Genomic DNA, 10,099 nt, shown 5'->3' with positions numbered 1-10,099 from the left:
CTACAGAACTGATGTGCTCCAGGGAACTGATGAATATTTGCAGTTGTCTCTACTAGTCTTCAAGACGCAAAGATAAAGAAAGCTATAAAACAAAGATTACGGAGACTTCCTTGTGTTTACAATATGTGCTATGTATTATATTGAGCTATATAATATTCTATAGGAAAGAGGTTTTGGGATGTTCGGCTAGCACGTAATTAGAACACACCATATTAAAAAAGCAAAAAAAATAAAATTAAGAAAACGAGAGAAAGGGGCCCATGCTGTGTAGCCCATGAATCTCATCGGCTTTATCGTGAAAGTTTATTGTTTTTAATCCTAGTACAATCAGCTACCAGTTACATACAGTAAAAAACAAAAACAGCCACAAAGCAATGATGATAGAGATAGTCTGTGACATTGTACAGTGGAGGAAATATTTTCTGTTGGAATCTTCCAGCAGACCCCCACCTGGCTTCAGCAGTTAAGCTATCACTCCCTCCCTCCCCAAAATCGTTAAAAAGAAAAATTAATGTCTTGCTTGGGTACAGCAAGATTCTAATACCTCTTGGGGACACTGGAGAACTTTAAAAAACTAAAGTGGTAGAAACAAAACAAAAACTGAAACGTGGAAGGCAAGGTGACACACAACGAAGCTCCATGAGGCCGTGGCTTCAGATCACCTCAAAGCGAACCACCTGGAAAGAAAAGAAAAGGCTGTCATGCCAGGAGATAGCAGGTAGAAAAGTTCAGTAGACTTTAGTATCTCAACACTCTACTCCTCAAATCTACAGAATCCAAGCTTTTCTCAAGTCTTACGTTAAGTGAGCTGAGTTGTAGAAAACTGCTCCATTTTCCAATACCTTGCACTCTAAGTGTTGGCAACTAGCACATACTTAAGAACCAAAAAATAATACGAGAAGCATTTTTAGCAAAGCATGCTGTCTCCTTTATCTCAAACCCTTCAAAACAACCACACAGTAGAGGCTATTCATATGAGTGTGCAATCTTACCTTAGAGGAACAATGACTCCGTTCAAAAACTAAGTCTCATATATATTTGGTTCGATTGAGGGCTTTTTCAGCCAGGTGACCACTTTCATCTGTGATCTTCTCCCAATCAGTCTGTCCGACCACAAAACCTATGGCCCTTTTCCTATCCGCGTCCTTCTTTTCTTCCAGGTCTGCCCATCTCACCTAAAAAGAACACAGCATTAGGCTGGGCTTTAGGAAAAATAAATAAGCAAAGGGCCTCTTCCCTCTCTGGATAGTCTAGGGGGTAGGTAACTAATTTGAAACTAAGAATTAAAAAACATTGGAGATTAACTGGGGAGAAGTGGAGAAAGCCACATGTCTTAAGCTACAGAAAGGAAACTCTCTAGTCAGTCACCAAGTCCTAATCCTTCCAGCCCCTGGAAAGTTCAGCTCTCAGCTCAGTCCTGGCCCCTCCATTATCCTCTGTGGCTCCTTTCTGGTTCACTGACCTCATTTCTTCCTCTGCTTAGTCTTCCTACCTTACATGCTCACTCTCTCCAATCCATCCTGCCAGAATGATCCCCAAATACACACAGTCATGACTCTCACTGGCTTTAAATCTGTCCCCTGCCTGAAGAATAAAATCCAAGCAATAGGTCCCTCTGGATCTGGCCCTGTCTACTCTCCAGTGGCATTTCTGGGCAGTGCCTACAGCTTTTGTATAAGTAGTACACAATTATTTCTGGCTCTCAGAGCACAATGGGCCACTTCCCATCTCTGTAACCTTGCATATTCTAGCCTCCCTTCCTGAAACGTCTTTGCCCTAACCCTGTCCATCTGGCATGAGTCTAGTCATCGATCCTTGCTTTGTCTCTCTTGTTCTTTGCCAATCAAATAATTAACCATTGCTTCCTTAGAGCTACTTCTGGGTTTTGACACGTTTACTTTTGAACTTCCACACTATTTTGCAATGATCTACTTATAGACCTGCATTCCCTAATAGACTGTGAATACCCTAGGTCAACTGAGTTTTATTTGTCTCTACACAATAAATATTTCTTGAAATTTAATCTTAGAAAACAGGGAGAGAGTATTATCATTTTCATCCATGAGATAAAGAGATGAAGAGATGGACTCAACTGATACCACTTGGATATCAGTTATAATATTATAACTGTGGAAAAATTATAACTAAATGCATAGATCAGGGATATTTCCCATTGGCAGGTATTCTGACATTTAAAAATGTAAGGAGATACATTTTAAATTTTAATAATATATCAAATATAGATTCTTATATTAACAATTAAAAGAACAAGCAGATATATCACATTCTGCAAAAGTTGAAACACCTGAGAAACTATGAAACTGTGGACATAACACCAAAGTCTGCAGAGACTGTATTTTCAATATAGCTTGTGATTTATTCTCTGTGACAAGGAATGGGAACCAGAGCATGCATACTTCATGTTCTTCACACTGGACATGGAAATGCATCAGGGCTCTTAGAGGCACACTGACCTTCCGTATTACCATTTACCGGACTGGTAATGAATCCAAACAGCAACCACTTGGCCAAAGAGAGGATATGTAGTGATAGCAGTGGGGAAAAACTGATACCACCCAACTCTTTTTAAAGTAGATTTAGTGCGTGGAAAACCTAAATTTCCTTCATGGATTTTAGTAAAAAAGAAAAAAAAAAAGCCTACTTAATGTGGGCTTTAAATACAGACATCTCTGGACTTTCTACTATGTATTTATGCTGATTATATTTATTTTGAGGGACTCATACACTCTCTCAGTTGCCCTTGGGATCAGGGGGATACATTTAGCAAAAGATGACTATGGCTGAGGAGGATGAAGGATGGACAGACGGACAGACTGGCCAGTGAACAAAGAAATGTTGTAACCAGTCCATAGTACATCCTTGACACAGAGTTAAACACACTGGTCGGTGCCACCCTGAACAAACTAAGAGCTAATTTTTAAGCCTGCAGTATAAATTCTAAGTCTTTAAAACTCAGATAAAATAAAGAACACAGGATTAAAAGAAAAAGTATGTAATTATTTCTTAGATAAGCAATATGTTTTAGCACAAATGCCCACAATTTTAAGTTGAAATGAAAATGTTTTATTCATATCGCTAACGTATACTGGTGCTGTATTATTTATTTACATGGTAGACTCCTCCACTGGAGGTCCGCTCCTTAAGAGGTCTCATCCACAGACCTGACAGACATTCAACATTGTAGAATGAGTGAATGATTACCAAAACACCAAATATATAAGAAGCAGAATAATGACTTTCAATTAGAAATGGTTTCTTAAATGTCAGTGTCCGTCCTAATCTTCCTAGAGGTACTTTTACTGAGATTTATAATCTTTTTTGCCACTTATCTTAGCCATTAAAAAAATGTTATAATACAGAAAAACCTTGACTAACACTCAAAGGTTTGAGGTACATATATTTTATCCACTGTCACTAAAAATATCTATAAAATGTAAATGTCCAGCAAATAAGGGATCTGTTCACCTTCTACAGATATCGAAGAAACACAAAGTCGCCTTGACCTGCCATTTTATGCCCAATTAAGCAAGCAAAATTTTTAAAAAATTGTATTTAAAAAACCTAGCCATTTTGGTAAAACTCTAGTATGATCAACTCTACATAACTACTTGTTACAGTGGATATTAATCCTAGGAACATATCTGGTATTTGTAAAAAGCTGAATTAAAGGAATCAAGAGACCCCCGCAAATGAATAAATTATGAATTCTGCATTTGTTGCTACCCAAAGGATCTCCTTGTAGTCTGATTTTCGTGAGTGGTTTGAGAGTTAAAAACTATTTGAAATGAGGATGTGAGGCAGGGGAGGAGAGACAATGATAAGTCGCTTAAAGAACGGGGATGTGGGGGTTAAGAAGATGGCAGCAAAGTAGGAGGACTCTAGGCTCACCTTGGCTCATGAACACAACTAGATAACTAGCAAATCATCCTAAATACCTAGATATTGATCTGAAGACTGGCAGAACCAACTGCAACAATTAAAGGTAGAGAGGAGGCCACATCAAAGAAGGCAGAAAGTGCAGAGACAACAGTTTGGGAGAGAAATGGATGGTGGCCCCTATGGTAGGCAGGGAGCAGTGGTGGGAGAGAAGGGCGAGAGACATACTAACACACTGGGGAGCATCCGGGGAAAACAAATCCCACAGTAAGAGAGCAAGAGGGGCCAAATTTCATGATTTATGGCAACCAGCGTGGAGTTTTAAAGGTCGGCAGGCTTGGCTGGAAGAGAACCCTTAGGGCACTGCCTTGCTCTTAAAGAGAAGGCAGGCAAACATACAGCATGGAAATAGCGATCTGAAGAGCACTGGGGAGGTTACTCGCTCATCTCAGAGTATGTCCCAGAAAGACAGAGTTCACTGAGAGACCCCTCTGGGAACAAAGAAACTGGCCTGCACCATTTCTCAACCCTGCCCCTCAGTATAAGCATAGGACTGCCCGTGGGAACCAGTGTAAAGTGCCAACACTTACTACCTAACTTGCTTAAACCAAGCCCCACCACCCTGTGCTCTGGTAGAACTGCCTCTCCCACTCACACTTGCCTCAGTCCCAGCATGGTAGGCTCCCTCCTCCAGAAGACCAGCCCAAACCCTTGCTCACACTGTATCTCCCCATGTAGGAACTTTTCGGAGCCTTGGTTCTGGCAGTGATGGTGACAGGTCTCATTTCACAGACAGACCAGAGCACATATAGTTAAAATGCACCACATTATATAGTTAAAACACACCACATTTAGGCTAGGGACCAAACATTGCCCACAACAGACAAAGAAAGCCTCTGCAGATGACTGGCCTGAAGGATAAAATGGCCAGGACAAAAAAGCAGAAGATACGCAAAACACACTGGACACACTCCCAGAAGCACCAGGCCCTAGGGAACAGAGGATACCACAAAGCAGAGCACTACAGGACCTCTTCTTCATAAGGTCATTACCCTTAAGAATAAGAGATATAGTTGACATTCCTAACACACAGAAGTAAGCACAGAGACTTAGACAAAATGAGAAGACAGAAACTTACTGCAAATGAAAGAACAGGACAAGGCCTTGGCCAGAGAGCTAAGTAAAACAAATATTAGTAACATGCCTGATAGAACATTTAAAGTAATGATAATAAGGATACTTACTGGACTTGAGAAAAGAGTGGAACACATGAGTGAGACTCTTAACACAAAGATAAGGAATAACATAGCAAAGATATGAAATAAATGAAATGAGAAACACGGTTAATAGAATAAACAGCAGGCTGGAAGAAGCAGAAGAATGAATTAGCAATCTAGAAGACAGAGTAATGGAAAGTAACCAAGCTGAACAAAAGAGAGAAAAAGAATTATGCAAAATTAGAACAGACTTAGGGAACTCAGTGACTTCATCAAATGTAATAACATTCATATTATAGGACTCCTACAAGAAGAGAGAGAAAAGGGAGCAGAAAACTTATCTGAAGAAATAATAGCTGAAGAATTTCCTAATCTGGGGAAGGAAACATATCCAGAACCAGGAAGCACATCAAAATCAACAAAAGCAGATCTACATCAAGACATATTGTAATTAAATTGGCCAAGTGTAGTGACAAAGTTTTAAAAGGAGCAAGACAAAAGAAGGTAGTAACTTACAAGGGAAAACTTGTAAGGTTAGCAGGAAATTTTTCAGCAGAAACTTTCTAAGCCAGAAGGGAATGGCATAATATATTCAAAGTGATGAAGGGGAAAAATCTGCAGCTGAGAATACTTTATTCAGCAAAGGCTATCATTCCAAAGAGGAGAGGCAGTTTCCCAGACAAACAAAAAACTAAAGGAGTTCATGATCACTAAACGAGGCCTGTAAGAAATGTTAAAGGGAACTCTGAGTGGAAAGGAGAAACCAGAAGTGACAGTATAAAGGTAGGAAAGACAAAAGCAGTAGCAATGAATATTTCTGTAAAATATCAGTCAAGGAACTCACAAACTAAAAGGATGTAAAATATAACAACATATCCCAAAAATGTGGGGAGGAGAGGAGAAAAGAATGGGTTCAAACTTAAATAAGCATCAACTTAATATAGACTGCTATATTCAAAAGAGATGATATACAAACCTAATGGTAACCATATATCAAAACCATTAATAAATATGCAAAGAATAGAGACAAAGAAATCCAAAATATCACTAAAGAAAATCAGCAAATCATAAAAGAGAGAAAGATAAGAAAGGATAAAAGAAAATCTCCAGACAAAACCACAAAACAAATAATAAAATGACAAATACATATTTATCAATAATTACTTTGGGGGTGCCTGGGTGGTTCAGTAGGTTAAGTGTCCAACTCAGGTCATGATCTCACAATTGTGAGATCGAGTCCCATGTTGGGGTCCACGCTGGGCATGAAGCCTGCTTAAAGATTCTCTCTCCTTCTCTTTCTGCCCCTCCCTCACTCACACATCCACACATTCTTCCTCTCTCTCAAAAAAAATTGTTTTGAATTTAAATGCATTAAATGTTCCAATCAAAAGACATATGGTGACCAAATGGATAAAAAAACGAGACCCATCTATATGCTGCCTACGAGAGACTCATTGTAAACACTTGCAGATTGAAAGTGAGGGGATGTAGAAACATCTATCATGCAAATGGATGTCCAAAGAAAGACCAAGTAGGGGCACCTGGATGGCTCAGTTAAGATCTGACTTCGGCTCAGGTCATGATCTTGCAATTCATGAGTTTGAGCCCCGCACTGGGCTCTGTGCTGACAGCTCAGAGCCTGAACCCTGCTTCAGATTCCATGTCTCCCTCTCTCTCTGTGCCCCCTCCCCCCACGTTCACATTCTGTCTCTCTCTCTCAAAAATAAGTAAGCATTAAAAAAAAAAAAAAAGAAAGCACAAGTAGCAATACTTACATCAGACAAAACAGACTTAAAAAAGACTGTAACAAGAGACAAAAAATACTATATAATAATGAGAGGGACAATCCAATAAGAAGATATAACAATTGTAAATATTTATGCACACAACAAGGAAGAACCTAAATTCATAAAACAGTTAATAACAAATATAAAGGAACTAACTGATAATAATACAATAATAGTAAGGGACTTTAACAGCCTACTTATATCATTGGACAGATCATCCACAGAAAATCAACAAGAAAACAATGGCTTTGAATGACACACTGGAACAGGTGGATTTAACAGATATATTCAGAACATTCCATCCTAAAACAGCAGAATGCACATTCTTTTCAAGTACATATGGAATATTCTCCAGAATAGATCACATATTAGTCCACCAAACAAGCCTCAGGAAATTCAATTAGATCAAAGTCATATAATGCATCTTTTCTAACAACAACACTATGAAACTAAAAGTCAACCACAAGAAAAAAACTGGAAAGAGCACAAATATATGGAGGTTAAATAACATGCTACTAAATAGCGAATGCGTCAAGCAGGACAAAAAAGAAGAAATAAAAAGGAAATGGAAACAAATGAAAATGAAAACACAATGGCCCAAAAACTCTGGGATGCAGCAAAAGTGGTTCTAAGAGGGAAGTATATAGCAATACAGGCCTACCTCAAGAAGCAAGAAAAATCTCAAATAAACAACCTAATCTTACACCTAAAGGAGCTAGAAAAAGAACAACAAACAAAACCTAAAATCAGGAGAAGAAAATAAATGATAAAGATTAGAGCAGAAATAAATGATATAGAAACTAACAGATCAATGAAAGCACGAGCTGGTTCTCTGGAAAAAAGTCAATAAATTATATTGATAAACCTCTAGCCAGACTTATTAAAAAAAAGGGAGAGAGGACTCAAATAAGTAAAATCACAAATGAGAGAAAAGAAATAACAACCAACACCACAGAAATACAAAAAATTATAAGTGGATATTATGAAAAACTGTATGCCAACAAATTGGACAATCTAGAAGTGGATAAATTCTTAGAAAGATATAAACTACCAAAACTGAAACAGGAAAAAACAGAAAATTTGAACAGATTGATAACCAGCAAAGAAATTGAATCAGTAATCAAAAAATGTCCAACGAACAAAAGTCCAGGACCAGATGGCTTCACAGACAAATTCATTTAAAGAGTTAATACCTATTCTTCTCAAACTATTCCAAAAAATAGAAAAGAAAGGAAATTTTCTAAATTCATTCAGTGAGGCCAGCATTACCCCAATACCAAAACCAGATAAAGACACCATTAAAAAAAAGAACTACAGTGAAGAAATGGGCAGAAAACATGAATAGACATTTCTCTAAAGAAGACATCCGGATGGCCAACAGGCACATGAAAAGATGCTCAACGTCGCTCCTCACCAGGGAAATACAAATCAAAACCACACTCAGATATCACCTCACGCCAGTCAGAGTGGCCAAAATGAACAAATCAGGAGACTATAGATGCTGGAGAGGATGTGGAGAAATGAGAACCCTCTTGCACTGTTGGTGGGAATGCAAACTGGTACAGCCACTCTGGAAAACAGTGTGGAGGTTCCTCAAAAAATTAAAAATAGACCTACCCTATGACCCAGCAATAGCACTGCTAGGAATTTACCCAAGGGATACAGGAGTACTGATGCATAGGGGCACTTGTACCCCAATGTTTATAGCAGCACTCTCAACAATAGCCAAATTATGGAAAAAGCCTAAATGTCCATCAACTGACGAATGGATAAAGAAATTGTGGTTTATATACACAATGGAGTACTACGTGCCAATGAGAAAGAATGAAATATGGCCCTTTGTAGCAACGTGGATGGAACTGGAGAGTGTGATGCTAAGTGAAATAAGCCATACAGAGAAAGAAAGATACCATATGTTTTCACTCTTATGTGGATCCTGAGAAACTTAACAGAAACCCATGGGGGAGGGGAAGGAAAAAAAAAAAAAAGAGGTTAGAGTGGGAGAGAGCCAAAGCATAAGAGACTCTTAAAAACTGAGAACAAACTGAGGGTTGATGGGGGGGTGGGAGGGAGGGGAGGGTGGGTGATGGGTATTGAGGAGGGCATCTTTTGGGATGAGCACTGGGTGTTGTATGGAAACCCATGTGACAATAAATTTCATATATTGAAAAAAAAAAAAAAAGAACTACAGGCCAATATCCCTGATGAACACAGATGCAAAAATCTTCAACAAAATACTAGCAAACCAAATCCAACAATACATTAAAAAATGCATTCACCAAGATCAAGTAGGATTTATTACTGGGTTGTCAGGGTGGTTCAATATTCACAAATCAATCAATGTCACATCAATAAGTGAAAGGATAAGAGCCATATGATCATTTCAACTGATACAGAAAAAGCATTTGACAAGGCACAACATCCATTTGTGATAAAAACACTCAACAAAGTAACTTTAGAGGGAACACACCTCAACATAATAAAGGCTATACATGAAGAACCCACAGCTAACATCATCCTTAATGGGGAAAAACAGAGTTTTTCCTCTAAGGTCAGTAACACTCTCACCACTTTTATTCAACATAGTACTGGAAGTCCTAGCCACAGCAATCAAACAACAAAAAGAAATACAGGGCATCCAAATCAGTAAGGAAGCAGTAAAACTTTCACTATTTGCAGACAACATGCTACTACCCAAAGTCAGAAAGACTCCCCCACGGACGCCTGGGTGGCTTAGTCAGTTAAGTATCTGACTTCAGCTCAGGCCATAATCTCACAGTTTGTGGGTTCAAGCCTCGTGCTGGGTTCCATGCTGACAGTGAGGAGTCTGCTTGGGATTCTCTCTCTCTCTCTCTCTCTCTCTCTCTCTCTCTCTGCCCCTCCCTGACTCACGCATTCTCTCTCTCTCTCAAAATAAATAAAATAAACTTAAAAAGAAAAAAGAAAAGAAAGACTCCACCAAAAAACTGCTAAACTAATAAATGAAGTTAGTTAAAGTCTCAGGATATAAAACCAATGTACAGAAATCTGTTGCATTTCTCTAGACTAATAATAAAGGTGCAGACAGAGAAATTAAGAAAACAATCCCATTTACAACTGCACCAAAAATAATAAGATACCTAGGAATAAGCCTAACCAAAGCAGTGAAAGACTTGTACTCTGAAAACAATAAAACACTGATGAAAGAAACTGAAGACA

At 38.5% G+C, this 10,099-nt stretch overlaps 1 protein-coding gene across 1 annotated transcript in view; it reads right to left on the bottom strand.

The window, feature by feature from the left end:
* Nucleotides 1-284: 284 nt before the first annotated feature.
* Nucleotides 285-10,099, bottom strand: part of YLPM1 (YLP motif containing 1) — a 75,227-nt gene continuing 65,412 nt past the window's right edge. The window contains exons 20-21 of the mRNA XM_060620276.3: nt 993-1,175; nt 285-677 (exon numbers count right to left, since the gene is read on the bottom strand). Of these exons, the coding sequence (XP_060476259.1) occupies nt 1,029-1,175 (147 nt within the window). The 3' untranslated portion in view covers nt 285-677; nt 993-1,028. The remainder of the gene's footprint in view (nt 678-992; nt 1,176-10,099) is intronic.

This window comes from Panthera onca, chromosome B3 (genome assembly GCF_046562875.1).
Source record: "Panthera onca isolate mPanOnc1 chromosome B3, mPanOnc1 haplotype 2, whole genome shotgun sequence".
Lineage (NCBI taxonomy): Eukaryota > Metazoa > Chordata > Mammalia > Carnivora > Felidae > Panthera > Panthera onca.
This window is presented reverse-complemented; position numbering and strand designations above follow the sequence as displayed.